At 49.8% G+C, this 24,384-nt stretch overlaps 2 protein-coding genes across 5 annotated transcripts in view; both read left to right on the forward strand.

Annotated features, from left to right (window-relative positions):
- The window catches only part of LOC140718990 (protein MTO1 homolog, mitochondrial-like), a 94,077-nt gene extending 83,633 nt beyond the window's left edge, over positions 1–10,444 (forward strand). The window contains exons 4-5 of the mRNA XM_073033300.1: positions 7,590–7,714; positions 10,363–10,444. Of these exons, the coding sequence (XP_072889401.1) occupies positions 7,590–7,714; positions 10,363–10,444 (207 nt within the window). The remainder of the gene's footprint in view (positions 1–7,589; positions 7,715–10,362) is intronic.
- The window catches only part of LOC140719492 (integrin alpha-D-like), an 82,557-nt gene continuing 65,700 nt past the window's right edge, over positions 7,528–24,384 (forward strand). For 2 of the 4 annotated variants that reach the window (XM_073034202.1, XM_073034207.1), the window contains exon 1: positions 9,062–9,187. The gene's annotated coding sequence lies outside the window, so the exon portion shown is untranslated. Of the gene's footprint in view, positions 7,715–9,061; positions 9,188–24,384 lie in introns of those variants that run through there. The other 2 variants (XM_073034204.1, XM_073034206.1) reach the window with 2 other exon arrangements.

Consider the following 24,384-nt stretch of genomic DNA (forward strand, 5'->3'; position numbering starts at 1 on the left):
ATAATGCGAGAGAGGGGCCGAATGCCGGACCTAGGTGGAGGGTTCAAGGCGACCCAGGAGGTTAAGTTGGTTCCCCATTTGAGGAGACCGATGTTGATCGGTATTTTCTACATTTCGAAAGAGTCGCTGTAAGTCAGGACTGGGCGAGGGATAAGTGGGCTGTTTTAATCCAGAGTGTGCTTAAGGGAAGGCTCAGCAAGCTTACTCAGCGTTGTCAGCAGAAGATGCAAAGAAGTATGATGTGGTAAAAGAGACTATACTCAGGATCTTAGTGGGATCTGTGACTTGCCAGGGAAAATCTACGAGACTCCCAAACAAAAATGAAGCGAGTGGTATGATATACGAGCACAAGAGCAAATATTTCAAGTGGGCGATAGCGTCTTAGTTCTGTTTCCAGTAGTAACCAACCCCTCAGGCGAGATTTCACGGTCCGTGCAAAGTGTGAATTATGTTATTGAAACTCCGGACAGACGTAAGCCAACTCAATTAATGCATATCAATATGCTAAAAGCTTATCAGGATGAAAAGGTTAGATACAGTCGGTGCTGTCACAAAAATAAATGAGGCCGTGGTGCCAAATGATAAGGGGAAAACACGTCTTGAAAAGATAAACATGGTGCCGACCAGATTGGAGAACTCTGTTTGTTCTGAACAACCTTGCTGATAAAGTCTCTCACTTAACCCCTGAACAGAGCGAGCTGCTGATTAACACCTGCAGATGTGTGTGCCGGACGTCCCGAGGCGATGCAAGGGGACGGTACATGATGTTATTGTTACTGCAGACCAGCCTATCAAGCAACACCCTTATAGGATGAACTTGGAAAAGAGCAAGCTAGTGGAAAAAGAACTTGAACACATGCTAGCTACAGGTATTATTTAGGCCATCCCACTCGGAATGGGCCTCTCCCTGTGTGGTTGTCCGGAGACCTGATCTGTACATACGATTCTGTACAGATTACAGAAAGGTGAAAGCCATCACAAAAACTGATGCTTACCCCATCCCAAGGGTGGACGATTGCATCGATAAAGTGGGGAGGGCTGAGTACATCACAAAGATCGATTTGTTGAAAGGGTACTGGTGTGTCCCTTTAACTGACAGGGCTAGAGAAATTTCAGCCTTTGTCACTCCATCAGGGTTATACGAGTATAATGTCTTACCTTTTGGCATGAAGAACGCCCCAGCGACCTTCCAAAGGATGATTAATTTAGTGATAAAAGGATTAAAGAACACATAAGCGTATATTGACGATTTGGTGGTCTGGAGTGACACATGGGATGAGAGCATTGTGGCGGTAGAGGAACTGTTTTAAACGGCTGTCTGAGGCCAATCTGACAGTAAAACTCGCGAAAAGTGAGTTCGGCCACGCTACGGTCACATATCTGGAATATGTGGTAGGACAGGGGCAGCTGGGCACCGGTGCAGGCTATCTCTGAAATTCCCATCCCGACGGACAAGAGGGCTCTGAGAAGGTTTAGGGGGATGGTGGGTAAAAACTTTGCGGATATTGCCCTCCCTCTTACTAAGCTCTTGCCGAAGAGCGAGAAGTTTGTGTGGAATGACCTTTGCCTTCGAGAGTCTGAAGACGATACTGTGTCACCACCCTGTATTGAAAGCGCCTGACTTTTCAAAACCCTTCTCCCTAGCAACAAGTGCTAACGACGAAGCGGCAGGGGGCGGTGCAAGTTGCAGACAGACAGGCTGGAATTGGACACCTGGTGGCTTATTTCTCTAAGAAGCTCAATGTCCATCAGAGAAATTATTCTACTGTGGAAAAGGAATTACTGTCAATCATTCCGGCGTTACAACTTTTTGAGGTTTATATTTGTCCGGCATGGAAGCCACTGATAGTTTACACGGATCACAATCCATTCGTGTTTTTGACCATCATGAAGGATAAAAACAAACGTTTGTTTAGTTGGAGTCTGATATTACAGGAATTTGATATAAAGATAAAACATGTAAAAGAAACCGAAAATGTGATTGCTGATTGTCTATCCAGGTGTTAAATATAAAGTTCTCTGTATTGGCCTAATAGCTGATGACTACCTGTATACTAGAGTGTATTTTGTCATGTGCATTCATGTCCTTAATTCTTATCCCCGGTAAAAAATACCTTTAAGGGTGAGGGTGTTATGTGTGAAGCCAAGCAGAGCTGCAGAACGAATGCTGCTAATAAGAGAGAGATAACGAGAGAGAGGCATATAATTTAGTAATTTTTGGCGTCTGCAGTGATACTGCCCCGGACATTTTGCTTTCAACATGACCTGCTCGTTAACACTCCTGCTGAGACAAAAGGAAGTGGTGAAGTTTGATGGACAGGTGATACCCCATCGGGGGGGGGGGGATAAAATAGCGGGTTTGCTAAGACACAGGAGACACGCCACGAGACCCTGAAGAGAGGATTGTGCCCCCACAATTTGGTGGGAGTTTGGAGGACCGATTCGCGGGAATCGGCCAGAGGCTCACAGGGTGTAAAGGTACAACCGGTGGGGACCTGTTGTGTGTCCACCCTTGGCTGGGTGACGGGTTCACCACGGAAGAACGGGTCGCATCTGGAACGGAGGGGTCACAGTCGGTGACCACAACGGGGACAAGAGACAACGGAAGGTTTGCCTGAAATTTCATCTCTCTCTCACTCTCTCTCCTCTCTCTCTCTCTCTCTCTCTCTCTCTCTCTCTCTCTCTCTCTCTCTCTCTCTCTCTCTCTCTCTCTCTCTCTCTCTCTCTCTCTCTCTCTCTCCCTCTCAACGGTACCACAACAACTATCTCGAACTACACTAAACTGAACTGAACTCTGCTTCACTGGAAGACCGATCATTTACCCCTAGCTTCGATAGAGCTTGGCTGATTGCTATTCCCATACTTCTGTGTATATTATCATTGCTAACCTGTTACATTTATATCCTTGCATTTAGTGTACTGTATTACTTAATTTACTAATAAACTTGTTAGTTGTCTAATAATTACAGACTCCAACGAGTGCTCCATTTCTGCTGGTTTGACAACCCGGTTACGGGTTACGTAACACATGTTTCACTAATAACTACATCATATTTCCAGATTTCAATCCATGCTCTAAAGCTCATCCACCTTTCTTACAATGCTCCTAGCATTAAAAATAAATGCATTTTAAGAAATTCTCCACCTCTTTCCTCTCTGGTTATCTCTAACAGTAAAAAGAACTTTACTGTCTTCTTTTTCTTCCTCCTTCTCCCATACATCTGTCCTACACTCCGGTTATGTTTCTTGACCCCCCATTAACGTGGTCATTCCTTTTTATTTCTCAGCTTCACCCATAGCGCCTCACTAGTCGAATTCTCCACTTTGTCCTGACGGAAACAATGCCGTGACATTTTCCCTGGCTAGTAACATTACCCCTCCTCCTTTAATCCCTCCACTCTGTCACCACCAAACCAACAGAACCCAGCAATATCGAACTGCCAGTCGGATTCTCCGAGCAACAAAGTCTCACCAATGGCAGCAACGTCGTATTTCGAGGTGGTGATCCGTGCCCTAGCTCATCCGGGCTTTCCTACAGCACCTCTTGCACTGAAATGTAAGAAACTCAGGACCCTACTCGCGCAAGGCTCAACCTTTTGCTTCCTGACTTTGTCTGAGGTCTTACCACCCTCTGCCTCCACAACCTCTCCACGAACTGTTCCGGCATTCTGACTCCAGCTAAGATATTATATAATCTTCCTAATTCAGGCCCTCACTAGCACGATGGCACGGGTAGCAATCCTGAGATCACAATCCTGGAGCTCCTGTCCTTACCATCGCACCTAACTCCCTGAACTCCTTCTGCAGAACCTCTTCACTTCTCCAACCCACGTCATTGGCACGTACATAGATCGCGACCCTCTGGCTGTTCAGCCCTGCCTCTTAAGAATGCCGAGTATTGGACTCGAGATGTCCTGGGCTTTGGCACCCGGGAGGCAACATACCATCCGAGAATTTCGTTCTCGCCCACAACACCTCCTGTCCATTCCCCTATCTAACGAATCACTATCACTACAGTGTTCCTCTTCTCCCTCTTTCCCTTCAGGGTCACAGAGCCAGAATCAGTGCCAGAGACCCGATCACTGTGACTTCCTCTGTTAGGTCATCGCACCCGACAGTATCCAAAATGATATACCTGTTGTTGAGGGGAATGGTCACAGGGATACTCTGTACTGGCTCATTAACCCCCTTTCCCCTTCCTGACTGTTACCCAGATTCCTGTGGCTCTGCATCTTGTGTGTGACTACCTTTCTATCTCCCCTTCAGCCTCCCGAAAGATCCGGAGTTCTGAGTTCCAGCTCCATCTGCTTAACGCAGATTGTTGGAAGCTATAGATGGATGGACTTCTCACAGTTGTAGTCATCCGGGACACTGGAGGTCTCCCTAGCTACTGACATCCGCTATCCTGTCTGCCATCTGTACTGTTCTAACTGAGCAGGTGTAAAGAAGGGAATGGAAAACAAAACTTAGCCTAGAGCTTCCCTTTTCATTGTTTCCTCTGTATGACACCTCGTGGAACTAAAGCCTCAAGTTTCACCACTCCGGCCACTCAGGCGACGACGGCCGTGCCTGCCCCTGCCTTCCTTATATTTGCTTTTGCTAATCAATCTCAAACGCGGATTGGGCGCTGGTCAAAGCTCTATTACCATACCCTCAGCCTTCGTCGCTTCCCCACCTTCACTTGCAGCTTGGAATTAGAATTGGAATCAGTATTGGTTTATTATTGCCACATGTGCCGAGATGCAGGGAAAAGGCTGGTTTGCATAATGTGCAATCAGATCAATATTTACATTACAATTTGCGCCTTGGAAGGTTCCAGGATGCAGGCCTGGGCAGGGTTGTATGGGAGACCGGCAATTGCCCAAGCTGCAAGCCTTCCCCTCTCCACACCACCGATGTTGTCCAAGGGAAGGGCACTAGGACCCAAGCAGCTTGGCACCGTTGTCGTCGCAGAGCAATGTGTTGTTAAGTGCCTTGCGGAAGTAAACAACACGATTCCTCAACTGAGCCTCGAACCAGTGACCTTCAGATCACCAGACCGATGCCTTATCCACTAGGCCACACGCGAACACTGAGGCAGCACAGGAAATATAATAACAGAATAAAATGTAGCAGCTGAAGAGAAAAGTGCAGTGCTGGCAGAAAAATAGAGCGCAAGAGCTGCGATCAGGTAGGTTGGGATGTGACGAGTCCAACAACGTACTCGGGGATTGCTCAATAGTTTTACAACAGTGGGGTAGAAGCTGTCCTTGAACCTGGTGGGATGTACTTTCAGGCTTTTGTATCTTCTGCCCGATGGGAACGGGTAAAAGAGAGAATGCCCGGTGTGAGTGGGGTGGGGGGTGTTTGATTATGCTGGCTGCTTTACCGAGGCGGCAGAAAAATTAGACGGAGTTCGTGGAGCGGAGGCTGGTATCCGTGATGTGCTCAGTCTATGTCCATAACTCTCTGCGGTTTCTTGTGATCACGGGAAGAGCAGTTCCCGGACCAAGCCGTGATGTATCTGGACAGGTGTGTCGATGAAAATGCAATCGGGAAGCTTCAACTATAAGAAGAAGTCGTACACCCGTTAGGTTGTTTTCCCTGGAGTGGCAGGGGCTGAGTGGAGCCTAATAGAAAATACAATAGACAGCCAGTGTGTTTTCCATGAGGGTGGAAATGTCTGATATAGAGGGCTTGCAGTCATGGTGAGAGAAGTTCAAAGGAGACGTGTGGGGGGCGAGTGCGTTTTTTACACAAAGTGGGGGGCGCATGGAATGTGCTGCCCGGGGGTTGGGGGGGGTGGCAGTCGAGGAAGATACGAAAGAGATGTTTAAGAGGGTATAAGATAGACACATGATGGGGTGGAGGGAGTAGGGAGAGAAGGAAGTTAATTTAGTTCGGCACAAACACAGAGCTATATATGATCACGAGGGCCACAAATAAGCTCTGTGATCACAAATCTCTCCCCCAGGGCATGAGGAGTCTGCAGCGAGACAGGGGAATGCAGAGGGCGAGAAAGGAGATGGGGATAGAGGTGGTGGGGAAGGGGGAGAATGAGATAGAGTGTGGGAGGGTAGAGGGAAAGGGGGTAGGGGAAGAGAGCGAGGGAAGGGTTAAGAGGGAGAGGAGAGGGGAATAGGGGGAAGAGGAGAAGGAGAGCAGAGAAGGAGAGGAGTGGAGGAGGAGAGACATAGGGAGCGGGTGGAAAAAAGGTAGGGGAGGGATGGAAGAGGGAGGGTAGGGAGAGGGAGGGGAGGGAAAGTGAAAGGGGAAGAGAGGGGAAATGGATAGAGAGAGAGAAAGAGCGCGTGCAGAAGGGAGGGGAGGAAGGGCAAATATTAAACGAGATCAAAGGGCAAAGAATGACCTGGGTACAATTACATAATGTAAAAGGTTATATAATCGCACATGAGAACGGGCAAGGGTTAGAGAGACGTTAGCAATACAGAAAAATATGCGACTAGCTTTGATAGACACCCCTGGTCGGCATGGATAAGATGAGTAGAATGGATCTTATTCGTGCTATATAACTCAGAATTAGCTTTATTATCATTGACCTAAGTCGTCAAATTTGTTGTTTTACGGCTGCTGTGTGAAGTGTAATACATAAAATTATAAAACTAAAGCAATAGTGCGAAAGAGGAATAGTGAAGTCGTGTTCATGGGATCATGGACAGTTCAGAAATCTGATGGCAGAGAGTATCGAGCTCTTCCTGTTTCTTGGGGTCCAGCTCCAAAGTCAGTGATAGCCCACGCAAGTGGGTAAGACAGTAAAGAAGGCATAGCATTTCTTGTTGAAGAGTCAGCGGTGGAAAGGGTGAGCAGCTTCAAGTTTCTGGGCGCTAACAACGAGACGGTCTTCCCCTAGCCCAACATATCGATTCGATCACGAAGGACACACGCCTAGGGCTCTACTTCACTAGGAAATTGGGGGAATTCGGTCTATCACCGAAGTCTTGCAAATTTCCACAGGGGTATGGCCTAAAGCGTTCTGTCTGGTTGGACCATGATCACAAGAGGCTGCAGAGAGTTGTAGACTCAGCCAGTCCCATCACGGGCCCCAACATGAGGGCTTAAAGCGGCGGCGCCTGAAGAAGATGGCGTAAGGACCCTTAAAATCCGAGTCTAGCCCTCTGCACATTACTACCGTCAGGGACGAGGCACAGCAGCCTGAAGATTCAGGAACCTATACATTCATCGTAAAATTAAGACTCGCATATTAGCCATTTCTGTTCTGATAAAAGTCTCTAACTCTCCTCTCTATTTACGCTTCTTGCACACCTCTGTCATGTCACCTCTCATTGCCCTTCGCACTAAAGTGAAAAGCCCTCGCTTGCTCAATCTTTCCTCGTAAAAATTGGTCTCCAGTCCATGCAACATCCCGGTACATCTCCTCTGTAGAATACAGAAGAGCAAATCGCGGTATAATTTACGGAGGTGAAGTAACTAAATTACTAGGCTTGTTCCGGCGCGGTGTTGTTCTGTTTTGTGTGAGATGAGGCACGCCCTCTCCAGGACGTTTTAGGAAACCGGGGCGAGCACGATTCATACAACAACCGAAGAGCAGCCATTGCTCCTCCAACACAAACTCTCTCTGCCCGTTTCAGCTGCCCCTTAGTTCTCAGCTTGTTAGTCCGGGAACCGTCGCTGCAAGCCAGGAGGGGCTTCGTCGGACGTCTCTCTCCCTCTCTTTGCCCCACATTACTCACCCGTTCCGACTGCAGTTTCTGAGGTAAGTGCACGTGTTCACCGGGCTGCGGTCCGCTCCACTCTGGGGGTGGTGAGAAACGGAGCTGGGAGTAAGCGAATGACTGGGGAGAGGCTGGGGGGAATGGGGGGAGAGAAAGATAATGTGCTTTAAACAGAGAGGAGGGGAAGGGATGTGAGCCGTAGAGAGAGGAGGGAAGAGTGATTGACGGGGGGGGGGGGGGGCAGGGGTGGAGGGGGAAGGCGAGAGGGAAAGAAGGGGAGAGAAGGGAGAAGGAGCCACAGCGAAAGAGAAGGAATGAGTGAGAGAAAGGGGCGGAGGGGAAGTAGAGTGTGGTGTAGAGGAGGGGCAAAAGAGGGGAACGGAGGAAGAGGAGAGGAGGAGAAAGATAGGAGGGGCAAAAGATATTGCAGTGGAGGGAGAGAGTCAGAGGGAACGGGGAGCTAAAGAGAGAGGAAGACGTGGGGAGGGGAGGGGGAGGGGAAGGAGATAGGCAGTGGATGGAGAGAGGGTCAGAGGAGGATAAATGGGAAAGAAAATTGTGTGGATAGGGAGAGAGGACTTTGGGGAAAAGGGAGAAGAAAGTTATGCGGAGATAGATGGAAATGGAGAGGGGGGAGGAGATAAATAAAGAGGGAGAGATGGGGAGAGGTGGCAAGGAGGGTGGGTAGCGAGGTGGGACTGCCCTAGGAAGGTAGGGAGGATGAAGTGAGAGGTGGTGGTGACGAGGGAGCGCCATCCTTGTCGTGTTTGTCCACACTGCCTGGAGCAGACACATCCTCTATACATACTCCTGCCAGTGGTTGATTCTGGAGTGGGCTAGGGTTCAGGGGCTGAGTAACTGTCTTCGGCTGTGCTCTTTTTCTGACTCTCTCCTTCTCTTCCTTCTTTCTCACTCTCCGTATTTCCCTCCCTTTCCTTTCCTCCCCCTATTTATCCCTCTTTTTCCACCTCACCCCTGTCCCTGGCTTCCCTTCCTGGCTTTCTTCTGTTCTTCGTCCCTTTCCCTTTCCCTCCTTCACTCCCCTCCTCTCTCTCCTCCCTCCCTCTTCACCCACTGTCTCTCCATCACATTCTTTTCCTCCGCTCTCCTCTCTCCTCTTCTCCCCTCTCTCCCCTTCCCCTGAATTTCTCTCTTCCTGTCCCCTTGTTAACACTTATTTGCACGTTCTGCCTGTGGTTAGCAGTGTAGGGAGTATTTATGACACTCTGTCGCTAAACTCGTAAAAGGGGGAGAGGCTGTGAAAACTCTGACCTCCTTCTCATCAACCACCACTTCCCCCCTCTCACATCCCTGCATCTCTGCGACCGGATGTTGTTTGGGAAACTGAAATCGAGACTAAGATATCCGCTGAGGCAGATGTTCCGTCATTTGCTGGCCTCACCATCAGTTACTACACCACCCTTCTGAGGACTCCAGTCTCACCTCCTGCCCATCGGACGAGATTGCGATCCTACTCTCCCTACTCCTGGCTCCGGCAGCGAAAGTGAGCGCGGGTGAGATGCCCGGTGTCTGTCCCCTGGTTGGGACTCGGAAGGGGGCGGAGGTTGGCTGTGGGTGGTGGGGGCGGGTGTGGGTAGGGGAATGTGGAAACCAGCTATCCGGGATAGCGTGTCGTCCAGGTAGCAAGGGGTCGGGCGTGTTGAGGGAGCAGACAGGGTGGATCTGACTGATGATATTGGTTGTTCAACAGCGCCAAGCTTGAGTCTTTATTTCTCATCTGGTGTGAGTAGCTACAAGAGAACAAGAATTTCTAAATAAGGATGTATTCCTAAGACTTTATAAAGCATTGGTCAGACCACATATAGAAAATTGTAAAAGCAGACTTGAGTTCCACAAATAAGAACTGATACGCTGGCATTGGAGAGGGTCCAGAGGAAGCTTACAAAGAATGAGCCTGGAAAAGGTTAACATTGCAAGCTGTTGATGGTTGTGGCCCTGTACTCGCTGGAGTTTAGAAAATGAGTGGGTCGGGCCGATCAAATAGTGAAGGCCTAAATAGTGTGGATGTGGAGAAGATGTTTCTGATGCTGGGCGTCGTGGAGAATCTGAGACTAGAAGGACGTCCCTTTTGAACAGAGATGAGGAGGATTTGTTTTTAAGCTAGAGAGTAGAGAATCTGTGGAAACTATTGCCACGGCCCCGTCTGTGGAAGTCAAGTCATAGGGAATTTTTAAAGTGAAGGTTGATTGGTTTGATTACTAAGGGCGTCAAATGTCATGGAGGAAAAGGCATGAGAATGGGTTTGGGAAATCGATAAATCAGCCATGATTGAATGGCGGAGCAAATTCGGTGAGCCGAACAGCCTATTTTTGCTCCAACATTTCATGGTCTCCTCCTTCGCAGGTGTATATGAAAATAAACTGGGCAACTGCAAAAAAGCAAGTAAGTAAGTAATACGAAGAGCATGAGCTGCAGAGCTTTTAGGTGCTGGAATAAGTTCGCATAGGATACAAAGATTGGCGATGTTGTGCATAGCGGAAGAGCTTGCCAAAGGACGCAGCGGGTACAGATTAGTTGCGGATACGGGCGGAAAATGGCAGATAAAGTTTAATTCGGGCAAGTGTGAGGTGTTGCATTTTGCGAGGTCAAATGTAAAGAGGACAGGCCCGCAGTCACGACAGGACCCTTAACGCTTTTGGCGTACAGATTTTGGAATCCATGTCCGCAGCTCCCTGAAGGTGGTCGCACAGTTTGACAAGGTGGTAAAGGCGCATAGAAGGCTTTTCTTTATCAGTCGGGATGTTGAGTAAGAGAGTTAGGGAGTCACGTTACAGTTGCACAAAACTTTGGTCAGGCAGCACTAAAATTACTGAGTGCTAACCGGGATTAGAGGGACATGCGCTGTAAAGAGAGGTTGGGCAAATTTGGGTTGTTTCCTCTGGGGCGGCAAAGGGTGAGCTGAGACCTGATGGAAGTTTATAAGATTATGAGAGACAGAGCTAGAGTAGATGGTACCTTTTTCCTTAGGATGGAGATATCGAAAACCAAACGGCGTGCACATGGGAGAGGGCCGCAAGTTCAAAGATGTGCGGGGATTGTTTTTCACAGAGAATGGCGGGTGTGCGTCGAATGTGCTGTCAGGATGGTAGTGGAAGCTGGTATGATAGAGATATTTTAAGAGGATATTATGGTCTTGAAACTGACAGGGAAAGATCAATCGCAGGCAGAAGAGACAGATGAAACTGTCATTTTCAGATGAACAGATGAAACAGATGAATACGGCATTGACTTAGACTCCCTTCATATTGCTGCGTTATTCCAAGATCAGAGCAAATGGCAGGGCCAATTCCATACTGGCCGTTGTTCCTAAAATCATAGAGTACTACTGGACAAAAAAACAGGCCTTTCTCTGCCCATTTGATCTGAGCCAACGCAGATCTCTGCCTAGTACCAATCTAGTGGCATCCGAAACATATCCTTTCATAACCCTCTCAATCATGTACCATGTCCAAACCTCTCTTAAATATCACACTCGCCGCCACTCTGATAGTGAAGAGGTATCCCCTCACTAAATAAAGAGGTTCCCCTTAAATATTTCAACTATCACCCCTAAACCTATGATGTCTTGTTCTAGTCTCAATCACCATTTGGGGGAAAAGCCAGTAAGCATTGAACCTATCTATATTACTCTTAACTGTCGACACCTCTATGGAGATATCCTTTCATTCTCCTACTTTCCAAGGAATAAAGTCCTAATCTATTCAACCTTTCACTTTAACTCAGATCCTGAAGTCCCTGTCACATCTTTGTAAATCTTCTCGACATTCTTCTCCATATCTTTCCTGTAGGTGGGAGGTCAGACCAGCAATGATTGCCCCACACACACACCTCGATCCTCACCCATGGCTCGCTGGCTCTCTTCCACCCACCGGATGGATTACTCTGGTGTTGCCCGCATCTCATTGAACCTCATCTCCGCTGACAGAGTCCCCAGTTTCAAACTGCACGTGTCAACGCTGGTTTTAGCTTGTTTACCGCGGTGCGTTTCTTGAAGAGATACCAGAGTTGCTCGAAAGTTTCAGAGTTTTGTTCCGGAGTGACTCTAGTGCGTTCTGAGGGAAGTCATGTACAGGGAAATCCAACTTTATTGCTGTCGCGTACACAGAGGAGATTTGCCAAGATGCTGCCTGGATTAAAGATCATGTTTCATAAGGGAAGGTTCAGAGAGCGAGCACTATTCTCTTTGGAGCGAAGGAGAACGAGGGGTGACTTGATAGAGGTGTACAAGATGATAGGAAGCATAAATAGAGCGGGCAGCCAGAGACATTTCCCCAAGACGGAATTGTCCATTAACAGGGGAAATGTGAGTATATAGGGTGGGGTGGGTGGTGGGGGAATGGCGGAGGGAGGATTTCTCTTAGATAAAAAATGCTGGTGCAAGGGAACACATTTCCAAGGGGAGGAGTGGTAGAGATAGATAAATTAGAAACAATTCAGATAGAGAGCCTTACAGATGAAAAAAATGGGTGGGCAATATGGGAGGGAAGAGTTAGATTGATATATTATTGCCCGTAACGCCGTTGGGGTTTAGAGCAGCAAAGAAGGTCCCCTCCCCCTTTCTGACGCACACAAGAATAGAAGGATTCTTCATTACTATTTCCATAGAAATTTTTGACCAGTCACCATTGTTAACCCTGAGTTGAATCCCCGAACCTGGAGAACAGGTGGGCCCCCTCTTACTGAGACCTCCAACCTTTGACCTGTTTGGCATGGGTGACACTACCAAGAGACCAAGGACAAGAGCATAACCCCAGCCAACGTAGTTCTCCCGGTATTGAGGCACGTAAGCCTCCCAAACCATAGGCTGTGGTCCTCTTGTAGGAGATTGATCTAAGAGTAGGCTAAAAGGTGGGCACATCATGGGCCGAAGAGCCCGTACTATACTGTACTGCTCTTTGTTCTATGTACCGAGGTACAGCGAAAAGCTTGCCTTGCAGATTGTTAATGCAAATCAAATTATTACCCTGTGAATTCAGATAGACCATTCTTTTATCTAGGTGAAACATCAGAAAGTAAAGGGAAATGTTACAATTACAGAGAAATTGCAGTGCCAACAGACACTAAGTAGTCCGACGTATCATTCTAGGGAAGCGTTAAATAGCCTTAAAACAGCGGGGTAGAAACTTTCCCAGAGCCTGGCGGTATGTGCCTTCAGAGTTCTGCATCTTCAGCCCCTATGGGAGGGGAACTTCTGGGGTAAATGGGGCCTTTGATTATGCTGGCTATGTTATTGGTGATTTAATGCTAGAAACTTTCATCTTTCAACCTTCCTCACAACCTCAGCCCCAGTTACGTGCACAGGAGCATGTGCACCGCCCCCGCCTTTCTGGTGTCAATAACCCAGCTGCTTTTAACTGACTGGACTATCTATCTAATTTCTGTACTCGGAATCATCGTTATTTTGTAAGCACAAGTGTATATAACTGGAGGGCAGACAGAGGTCACAGAGTGCATATTGAGGGAGCAGGGAGGACGTTCCCCTAGGCCTGCGTGTCCAGAAACTGTGTCGGAGATATTGGCGGTGGGAGGAGGGGTGGGTGGAATTCCACCATGCAGAGGACAGAAGATGCTTGGAATTCATGCAGAGGACCGCGTTGTGAATTGTGTAGAAGGTTGCAGTAGGTTACAACGGGACATTGCCAGGGTGCAGAGCTGGGCTGAGAAGCGGCAGGTGGTGTTCAGTCTGGGAAAGTATGATGTGATACACCTTGGAAGGTCAAGCTTAAAGGCGGAGTACAGAGTTAATGCCAGGATTCTTAGCAATGTGGAGGCATCCTGGGGTCCACATCCGTATATCGCTCAAAGTTCGGTGCTAAGAAGATGTATGGTGTGTTAGCCTTCATTTCTCGAGGGAATGAGTTCAAGTGTCGCGAGGTGATTTTGCAGCTCTATAACACAGTAGTTAGGTCATTCTTGGAGTATTGCGTTCAGTCTGATTTCCCTATTACGGGAAAGAAGTACATCGATTTTTGTAAGTTGCGTGATAATGTTCTCCATGGAAGGCTCATCCAGAAAGTTGGCAGTGGTGAGATCCATAGAAACCTGGCTATGTGGAATCAGAACTGGTTTGTTGAAGGCAGTGAGTGGTAGTAGATGGAGCATATTCTGCACGGAGGTCTGTGAACAGTTGTGTTCCAACAGGGATTTGTTCTGCTCTTTGGGATTTTTACAAATGACTTCGATGAGGAGGAAGAAGAAGAGCGGATTAGAAAGTCTGAGGATGAGACAAATTTTGACGGAGGCGTGGAGAGTGTAGAAGGTTATCATAGGTTATAACATGACGGGATGCAGAGCTGGGTTGAGAAGTGGCAGATGAATTTCAGTCCGGAAAAACGTGAAGTGCTTCATTTTGGAAGGTCGAACTTGAAGAGAGAATACAAGGATAATGCCAGGATCTTTTGCAATGTGGAGGGACAGAGGCATCTTGGGGTCCACGTCCACAAACTCCTCAAAGTTGCTGAGCAAGTTAAGAAGGCGCATCACGTGTTATTCGTCATTAATCGGAATCTGATTTCAAGAGCCTTGAGGTAATACTGCAGCTCTATTGTGTTCACTTCTTCTTCTTCTTCTTCTTCTTCTTCTTTCTTCTTCTTCTTCTTCTTCTTCTTCTTCTTCTTCTTCTTCTTCTTCTTCTTCTTCTTCTTCCTCTTCTTCTTCTTCTTCTTCTTCTTCTTCTTTTTCCTCTTCATCTTCTCTTTCTCCTTCTTCTTCTGCTTCTTCTTCCTCTTCTTCTTCTTCTTCTTCTTCTCCTTCTTCCTCTTCCCTCTTCATCTCCTCCTCCTCATCCTCCTCCTCCTCCTCCTCCTCTCCTTCTTCTTCTTCTTCTTCTTCTTCTTCTTCTTCTTCTTCTTCTTCTTCTTCTTCTTCTTCTTCTTCTTCTTCTTCTTCTCCTTCTTCTTCTTCTTCTCCTCCTCCTCCTTCTTCCTCTTCCTCTTCATCTCCTCCTCCTCCTCCTCCTCCTCCTCCTCCTCCTCCTCCTCCTCCTCCTCCTCCTCCTCCTTCTGCTTCTTCTTCTATCCATCACCTACTGGGGCATAGGCCGCCGACAGCAGCTCGCCAGAGTCCTCTGTCCTGGGCCAATAGAAAGTTGATTGGCTCTTGGCCTTCCGCTTTCAGTACAAGACTTCATATATCTTTGAGGTGAAGATCCTTCTTCTCCCAATGATGAGGTCTTTGGAGCTTCTGCTGGCGTTCCTGTACCTCTGTGTTTTTATGGGATGGGGTTGCTATACCCATATCCAACCGTCCTCCTTTCGTAACAAGTCTAAAGATCTCGGCCTGAAACGTCGATTGTTTACTCTTTTCCTCAGATGCTGCCTGGCCTGCAGGGTTCCTCCAGCATTTTGTTTGTGTTACCTTGGATTTCCAACTTCAACAGGTTTTCTTATGCTGGTGGGTCAGCTATGGCGGAGTTGAGCTCATTTAAGTTTGCCTCATTATAGGAAGGATGTGGAAGCTATAGAGAGGGTGCGGAGGAGATTTACCAGAAAGTAGCTTGGATTAGACAACATGTCTTATGAGGAAAGGTTGAGCGAGAAAGAGCATTTCTCTTTAGAGCGCAGGAGCATGAGAGATGACTTGATAAGATTGAAAAAGGAATAGATCGATTGGACAGCCAGCGCCTTTTCTACGGCGGTAAAGGCCAATAGCAGAGGACATCTGTTTAAGGTGATTGGAGGTGCGTTTAATGGCGACGTCACTTAAGGGGACACTTACGTAGCTACATGGATGAAAGAAAAATGGAGGGCTTTGAGTGTGGGGGGAGGCAGATTTAGATTGATCTTAGAGTAGGTTAACTCTACCACGCCGTGGGAAGAGTGGTAAAGTGAGCACCACAGGAGGAGCAGTCAGGAGAGAGGAAACATTGTGGGAGGGGGCAGTAAAGAGAGAGCTGCGGGGGGGGGGGGGGGAGTAAGGAGGGAAGTGCCTCGAGAAGGATATTGAGAATAGGTCGTCGGGGAGGTTGCAGGGAGTTAAGGGTTAGGGGTTATGGAGGAAAGGAAGGTAGGTGGAGCTGAGTCTAGGGCCAGATCAGTCATAATCTTATGAAATGGCAAAGCAGATCGACAGGCTGGATGACCATTCCTACCACTCCTCCTTCTAATTCGTGTTATTGCTGATGGGGAAACATGGGTTATGGGAAAGGGAGGACTCGTTGTAAACGGTAACGCAAAGTTTTATTTTTTGTTTCAAGATGAATTAGCACTTTATGCAGTCCTATTACAAACTTCCGGATGAGAATCGGAGTGAAGCTCCCTCCACACCATTCCATCACACATCCCAAGCTTAGACACAAAGTGAAGTTCCCTTCACATCGTCCCACCACACATTTCCAGGGTGAGACACTGAGTTGAAGCTCCTTCCATACCGTTTATCACGCATCCCGAGGTCAGACACAGAGTGAATCTCCTTCCACACCGTCCTAACACACATACCGAGGACAGAAATAGAGTGAAGCTCCCTTCACACCATCCCATGAAACATTCCCGGGTCAGGGCCTTCGTCGGGGTCCTGATGGCGCAAGGGGAGGAGCCTTCGGCAGCTTTAAGCGCAGCAGGGTTATTGACAAAAAGAAGTATGCGAAACGCTCCCGAGGTGGTTGAGCAAGTGCGCCATGGGCGTAAACAAGGAAGGGAACCTTCATCGGAGCTTACTGGAAGTGCTCGCAAGATTGCAAGTTCAAAATAGATTTATCATTAGTGTGCGCCTGTGTTAACATATGCTGCCTTAAGATGCACTTTTTTTGCAAGCAAAAGAAATGTGCATCGATATAGTTGTGCGATTGTCATCTGCAGTGATAAAGATAATGATAAATCTATCATTCCAATACAAGCCATTCTCCCCACACTTTCCATTCAGCCGAACTTTTCTCGTACTCCACGAACAATGTAACCATTCTCTCCCACATTGCTCTTTTTTCAGTCATCCATGTACCGATCGAATAGTGCCATTATTGACTCCAATGTCTCAGCCTTTAATATAACCTCGGCAGTGCGTCCCACACACCCTCCACTCTCTGTGTAAAAAAAAATCTGCCTCTGATATTCTCTCTGATCTTTAGTCTAATCACCTTAATATTATTCCAATTCGTATGAGGTTGTCACTCAGTGAAAAATGGCGTTGTATCTGTACTCGATTTCTGACTCTTATCATTTTATACAACTCTGTCAATTCGCCTCTCATTCTCCTTCGCTCCAAAGAGAAAAGCCCCAGCTCGCTCAGCCTTCCCATATAAGGCATATGCCCTAATCTAGGCAGCATCTTGGTAAACTTCCCCTTTAGTTTTTTGTAAAGCTTTCATATCCTTCCTATCATGAGATGACCAGAAGGAAACATAATTCTCCAAAACATTAAATGCATTAGGGGACATCTAAGAGAACTAAGCAGTTGAGATGCTGGCTGATAATATTCATTCGGACTGGGAAGGAAGCGGCAGAAGACAGAGTAAGAAGGTGCTGGCAACCAGAGGATTATGAACTGACAGGTGTAAAGTGAGACTAGGAGATTCCATTTGACCATAGAAGAGGATATTCAGAGGGACGCGATGGCGCAGGTGAAGAGAATGGGTGAGGCTAACCAGAACAGTGATAGAGAGAAAAGGACAATGGTTGGGTGTTGAAATACTCGGAAGTTAGAGAAATCGATCGGCATGACATTAGGAGGCTACACAGACAGAATATGAGGTGTTGCTCCTCCAATTTGAGTTTGGCCTCATCGTAGCAGTAGAGGCGGCCATAGGCAGAAATATCAAAATGGGATCGGGAAACCGAACTGCCTCTGTCTCCTTCCTTTCTAGGCTTAGCGATGGGTTTTGGCCCGAAACGTCGAGTGTTTATTCGAATAGACTGAGGGCAACGTGGGGGAAAGAGTTAAATTGATCTTAGTGTAGGTTAAAAGACTGGCACGACATTGTATTGTGTTGTGCTGATCTAGGTAGGAAGTGCAATGTCCAAGGCTGCCAGGATATGATTCCCTGTCAGGAGTCACACAGGTCTAGAGCGTGATGAAGGGTTTTCGTCGTAGAGGACACTAAGTACCAGGAGTTGGAACGTTATGTCGCGTTGTTCAATAGCTTATGCGGCCGCACTTGGAGTATTGTGTGCGGTTCTTGCCATCCCCATTACAACAAGGGTGTGATTAATTGAAGAGGGTTAAGAAAATAATAATGGAGATCTTACTGAGACTGGAGGGCTTGAGTTATAAGGTGGGACTGAAAAGGCTGGGACTGTTTTTCCCTTTTCCCTCTGTCGGGAGACATGACAGAGGTTTATAAAACCACGAGGAGCCTAGATAATGTGGGCCATCACGGTCTACATCCTGCATGCTTGTGGAGTCCAATCCTAAAGAGCAAAAACTTAAGGGAAGTTTTAAAGAAAATCTGGGGGGGGGGGGGAGTCAAGTTGGTAGGGCGCATTAGATGCTGCACGGTGTGCTGGCGTACGTTAGTCGGGAAATTGAGCTCAAGAGCTACAAGCTACTCTGGTCTGCTCTCCAAATCGGGCAACTTTCTGGTGAACCTTTTTTGTGCCCCTTCCAGTCGAAACACATCTTTTGTGTAGCAGGACAACTAGAGGCGCACACATTTCCCCAAATGAGATCTCTGCAGCTTCCGAAACATCTACAACATAACCTCCAAACTCCTATCCTCAGAGTCCTCTCTGATGAAGTGCTTTTCCACAGCCTATTGACCTGTGTCTTTACCATCGGGAAACCTGCAGGCCATGATATCTCAATTCCACAACTGAGATCCCAAGTAGAAGATAAATTATGAGCCTTTCAGCTCATAATCTCCTGCTGACCAAAGAAACCGACTCCACAGTCTAAACCTTCCCTCCTACACAGACCATAGTTTCAGTTGATCCAGATCCTTGTGTAACTTTTGTCAACTTTCAGAGGTGACAGGATGGGACATTACCCGTCACGAAAGTGGGCAGAGAGATGGCAGATGCAGTTTAATCCTCAGCAGTTCGGGTGCTAGGCTTTGGACGGAAGGGATAGGGAGAGGAAACATACTGAAAATGGAAGTGCTCGATCATCCGATGAGGTGGGGATTTTTTGTTTTGCTGCGTCCTCAGTTCAGAGCGTGTGCGTGTGTGTGTTTCTCTCTCTCTCTAAAGAAGATTACAGAATAGATTTCAATCGGCGAATGGGCAGAGGGAGGATGTCTATGTAGAGCCTCGGAGAGAGACGGTGTTTTAGGGTGTAGACAGGAGGGAGGGAGCTGGGAGGGGAGTGAGGAGGGAGCACTGAGGAGGAGCAGTAGTGAGCATCATGCCGCGGGATGGGGTGGGGAGAGGACCACCGCAGCAGGGTCAGTCAGCAGAGACGAAGCAATGTGAGAGAGGCAGCGCGGAGAGAGCGCTTCAGATGAGGAGTAAGGAGGGAAGGGTCCATGGTGAAGGTGCGGGAAATAAAGGATTATGGAGAAAAGGAAGGTGGGTGGATCTGAGTCCATGGTCAGATCAGTCATAATCTTATTAAATGGCAAAGCAGGCTCGATGGGCCGACGGCCACTCCTGTTTATAGATCGTAGGTTTTGGGTGGGGAGAAGTGTTAGATAGGGAACCGTGAGTTTTGCAAAAGGGAGGATTCACTGTAAACGGTATCAGGAAGTTTTATTTTCGACTTCGAACTGAATTAGCACTTCACTTCCTCCATGCCGTCCTACTGCAGACCTCTGAGTCAGACAGAGAGTGAAGCTCTCTCCACACCGTCCCATCACACACTCCCAGGTTCAGTCACAGAGTGAAGCGCCCTCCCCGCCATCCCATCACACACTCCCGGGGTCAGACACAGAGTGAATCTCCCTCCACACCGTCCCATCACACACTTTCGGGGTAAGACACTGAGTGAAGCTCCCACCACACCGTCCCATCACACACTCCCAACGTCAGTCACAGAGTGAAGCTCCCACCACACTGTCCCATCACACACTCCCAACGTCAGTCACAGAGTGAAGCTCCCACCACACCGTCCCATCACACACTCCCAACGTCAGTCACAGAGTGATGCTCCCACCACACTGTCCCATCACACACTCCCAACGTCAGTCACAGAGTGAAGCTCCCACCACACCGTCCCATCACACACTCCCAACGTCAGTCACAGAGTGAAGTTCCCACCACACCGTCCCATCACACACTCCCAGGTTCAGTCACAGAGTGAAGCGCCCTCCCCGCCATCCCATCACAGACTACTGGGGTCAGACACAGAGTGAAGCTCCCACCACAACGTCCCATCACACACTCCCAACGTCAGTCACAGAGTGAAGCTCCCACCACACCGTCCCATCACACACTCCCAACGTCAGTCACAGAGTGAAGCTCCCACCACACTGTCCCATCACACACTCCCAACGTCAGTCACAGAGTGAAGCTCCCACCACACCGTCCCATCACACACTCCCAACGTCAGTCACAGAGTGAAGCTCCCACCACACCGTCCCATCACACACTCCCAGGTTCAGTCACAGAGTGAAGCGCCCTCCCCGCCATCCCAACACAGACTACTGGGGTCAGACACAGAGTGAAGCTCCCACCACACCGTCCCATCACACACTCACAACGTCAGTCACAGAGTGAAGCTCCCACCACACCGTCCCATCACACACTCCAGGTTCAGTCACAGAGTGAAGCGCCCTCCCCGCCATCCCATCACACACACCCGGGGTCAGACACAGAGTGAAGCGCCCTCCCCACCATCCCATCACACACTACTGGGGTCAGACACAGAGTGAAGCTCCCACTACACCGTCCCATCTCACACTCCCAACGTCAGTCACAGAGTGAAGCTCCCACCACACCGTCCCATCACACACTCCCAACGCCAGTCACAGAGTGAAACTCACTCCACACCGTCCCATCACACACTCCCAGGTTCAGTCACAGAGTGAAGCGCCCACCCCGCCATCCCAACACACATTCCCGGGGTCAGACACAGAGTGAATCTCCCTCCTCACCGTCCCATCACACACTCCCAGGTTCAGTCACAGAGTGAAGCGCCCTCCCCGCCATCCCATCACATACTTCCGGGGTCAGACACTGAGTGAAGCTCCCACCACACCGTCCCATCACACACTCCCAACGTCAGTCACAGAGTGAAGCGCCCTCCCCACCATCCCATCACACACTCCCGGGGTCAGACAGAGAGTGAAGCTCCCTCCACACCGTCCCATCACACACTCCCAGGTTCAGTCACAGAGTGAAGCGCCCTCCCCGCCATCCCATCACACACTCCGAGGGTCAGACACAGAGTGAAGCTCCCACCACACCGTCCCATCACACACTTCCAACGTCAGTCACAGAGTGAAGCTCCCACCACACCGTCCCATCACACACTCCCAGGTTCAGTCACAGAGTGAAGCGCCCTCCCCGCCATCCCATCACACACTCCGAGGGTCAGACACAGAGTGAAGCTCCCACCACACCGTCCCATCACACACTTCCAACGTCAGTCACAGAGTGAAGCTCCCACCACACCGTCCCATCACACACTCCCAGGTTCAGTCACAGAGTGAAGCGCCCTCCCCACCATCCCATCACACACTACTGGGGTCAGACACAGAGTGAAGCTCCCACTACACCGTCCCATCATACACTCCCAACGTCAGTCACAGAGTGAAGCGCCCTCCCCGCCATCCCATCACACACTCCCGGGGTCAGACACAGAGTGAATCTCCCTCCACACCGTCCCATTACACACTTCCGGGGTCAGACACAGAGTGAAGCTCCCACCACACCGTCCCATCACACACTCCCAACGTCAGTCACAGAGTGAAGCGCCCTCCCCACCATCCCATCACACACTCCCGGGGTCAGACAGAGAGTGAAGCTCCCTCCACACCGTCCCATCACACACTCCCAGGTTCAGTCACAGAGTGAAGCGCCCTCCCCGCCATCCCCATCACACACTCCGAGGGTCAGTCACAGAGTGAAGCCCCCTTCACTACATCCCATCACACACTCCCGGGGTCATACACAGAGTGAAGACCCCTTCACAACATCCTATCACATACTCCCGGGGTCAGACGGAGAGTGAAGCTCCCTCCACACCGTCCCATCACACACTCCCAGGTTCAGTCACAGAGTGAAGCGCCCTCCCCTCCATCCCATCACACAATACTGGGGTCAGACACAGAGTGAATCACCCTCCACACCGTCCCATCACACACTTCCGGGGTCAGACACAGAGTGAAGCTCCCTCCACACCGTCCCATCACACACTCCCAACGTCAGTCACGGAGTGAAGCTCCCTCCACACTGTCCCATCACACACTCCCAACGTCAGTCACAGAGTGAAGCTCCCACCACACTGTCCCATCACACACTCCCAACGTCAGTCACAGAGTGAAGCTCCCACCACACTGTCCCATCACACACTCCCAACGTCAGTCACAGAGTGAAGCTCCCACCACACCGTCCCATCACACACTCCCAACGTCAGTCACAGAGTGAAGCTCCCACCACACCGTCCCATCACACACTCCCAGGTTCAGTCACAGAGTGAAGCGCCCTCCCCGCCATCCCATCACAGACTACTGGGGTCAGACACAGAGTGAAGCTCCCACCACAACGTCCCATCACACACACCCAACGTCAGTCACAGAGTGAAGCTCCCACCACACCGTCCCATCACACACTCCCAACGTCAGTCACAGAGTGAAGCTCCCACCACACTGTCCCATCACACACTCCCAACGTCAGTCACAGAGTGAAGCTCCCACCACACCGTCCCATCACACACTCCCAACGTCAGTCACAGAGTGAAGCTCCCACCACACCGTCCCATCACACACCCAGGTTCAGTCACAGAGTGAAGCGCCCTCCCCGCCATCCCATCACAGACTACTGGGGTCAGACACAGAGTGAAGCTCCCACCACACCGTCCCATCACACACTCACAACGTCAGTCACAGAGTGAAGCTCCCACCACACCGTCCCATCACACACTCCAGGTTCAGTCACAGAGTGAAGCGCCCTCCCCGCCATCCCATCACACACACCCGGGGTCAGACACTGAGTGAAGCTCCCACCACACCGTCCCATCACACACACCCAACGTCAGTCACAGAGTGAAGCTCCCACCACACCGTCCCATCACACACTCCCAACGTCAGTCACAGAGTGAAGCTCCCACCACACCGTCCCATCACACACTTCCAACGTCAGTCACAGAGTGAAGCTCCCACCACACCGTCCCATCACACACTCCCAGGTTCAGTCACAGAGTGAAGCGCCCTCCCCACCATCCCATCACACACTACTGGGGTCAGACACAGAGTGAAGCTCCCACTACACCGTCCCATCTCACACTCCCAACGTCAGTCACAGAGTGAAGCTCCCACCACACCGTCCCATCACACACTCCCAACGCCAGTCACAGAGTGAAACTCACTCCACACCGTCCCATCACACACTCCCAGGTTCAGTCACAGAGTGAAGCGCCCACCCCGCCATCCCAACACACATTCCCGGGGTCAGACACAGAGTGAATCTCCCTCCTCACCGTCCCATCACACACTCCCAGGTTCAGTCACAGAGTGAAGCGCCCTCCCCGCCATCCCATCACATACTTCCGGGGTCAGACACTGAGTGAAGCTCCCACCACACCGTCCCATCACACACTCCCAACGTCAGTCACAGAGTGAAGCGCCCTCCCCACCATCCCATCACACACTCCCGGGGTCAGACAGAGAGTGAAGCTCCCTCCACACCGTCCCATCACACACTCCCAGGTTCAGTCACAGAGTGAAGCGCCCTCCCCGCCATCCCATCACACACTCCGAGGGTCAGACACAGAGTGAAGCTCCCACCACACCGTCCCATCACACACTTCCAACGTCAGTCACAGAGTGAAGCTCCCACCACACCGTCCCATCACACACTCCCAGGTTCAGTCACAGAGTGAAGCGCCCTCCCCACCATCCCATCACACACTACTGGGGTCAGACACAGAGTGAAGCTCCCACTACACCGTCCCATCATACACTCCCAACGTCAGTCACAGAGTGAAGCGCCCTCCCCCGCCATCCCATCACACACTCCCGGGGTCAGACACAGAGTGAATCTCCCTCCACACCGTCCCATTACACACTTCCGGGGTCAGACACAGAGTGAAGCTCCCACCACACCGTCCCATCACACACTCCCAACGTCAGTCACAGAGTGAAGCGCCCTCCCCACCATCCCATCACACACTCCCGGGGTCAGACAGAGAGTGAAGCTCCCTCCACACCGTCCCATCACACACTCCCAGGTTCAGTCACAGAGTGAAGCGCCCTCCCCGCCATCCCATCACACACTCCGAGGGTCAGTCACAGAGTGAAGCCCCCTTCACTACATCCCATCACACACTCCCGGGGTCATACACAGAGTGAAGACCCCTTCACAACATCCTATCACATACTCCCGGGGTCAGACACAGAGTGAAGCGCCCTCCCCACCATCCCATCACACACTCCCGGGGTCAGACGGAGAGTGAAGCTCCCTCCACACCGTCCCATCACACACTCCCAGGTTCAGTCACAGAGTGAAGCGCCCTCCCCTCCATCCCATCACACAATACTGGGGTCAGACACAGAGTGAATCACCCTCCACACCGTCCCATCACACACTTCCGGGGTCAGACACAGAGTGAAGCTCCCACCACACTGTCCCATCACACACTCCAACGTCAGTCACAGAGTGAAGCT

Source organism: Hemitrygon akajei, chromosome 31, assembly GCF_048418815.1.
Source record: "Hemitrygon akajei chromosome 31, sHemAka1.3, whole genome shotgun sequence".
In the NCBI taxonomy this organism is placed as follows: Eukaryota; Metazoa; Chordata; class Chondrichthyes; order Myliobatiformes; family Dasyatidae; genus Hemitrygon; species Hemitrygon akajei.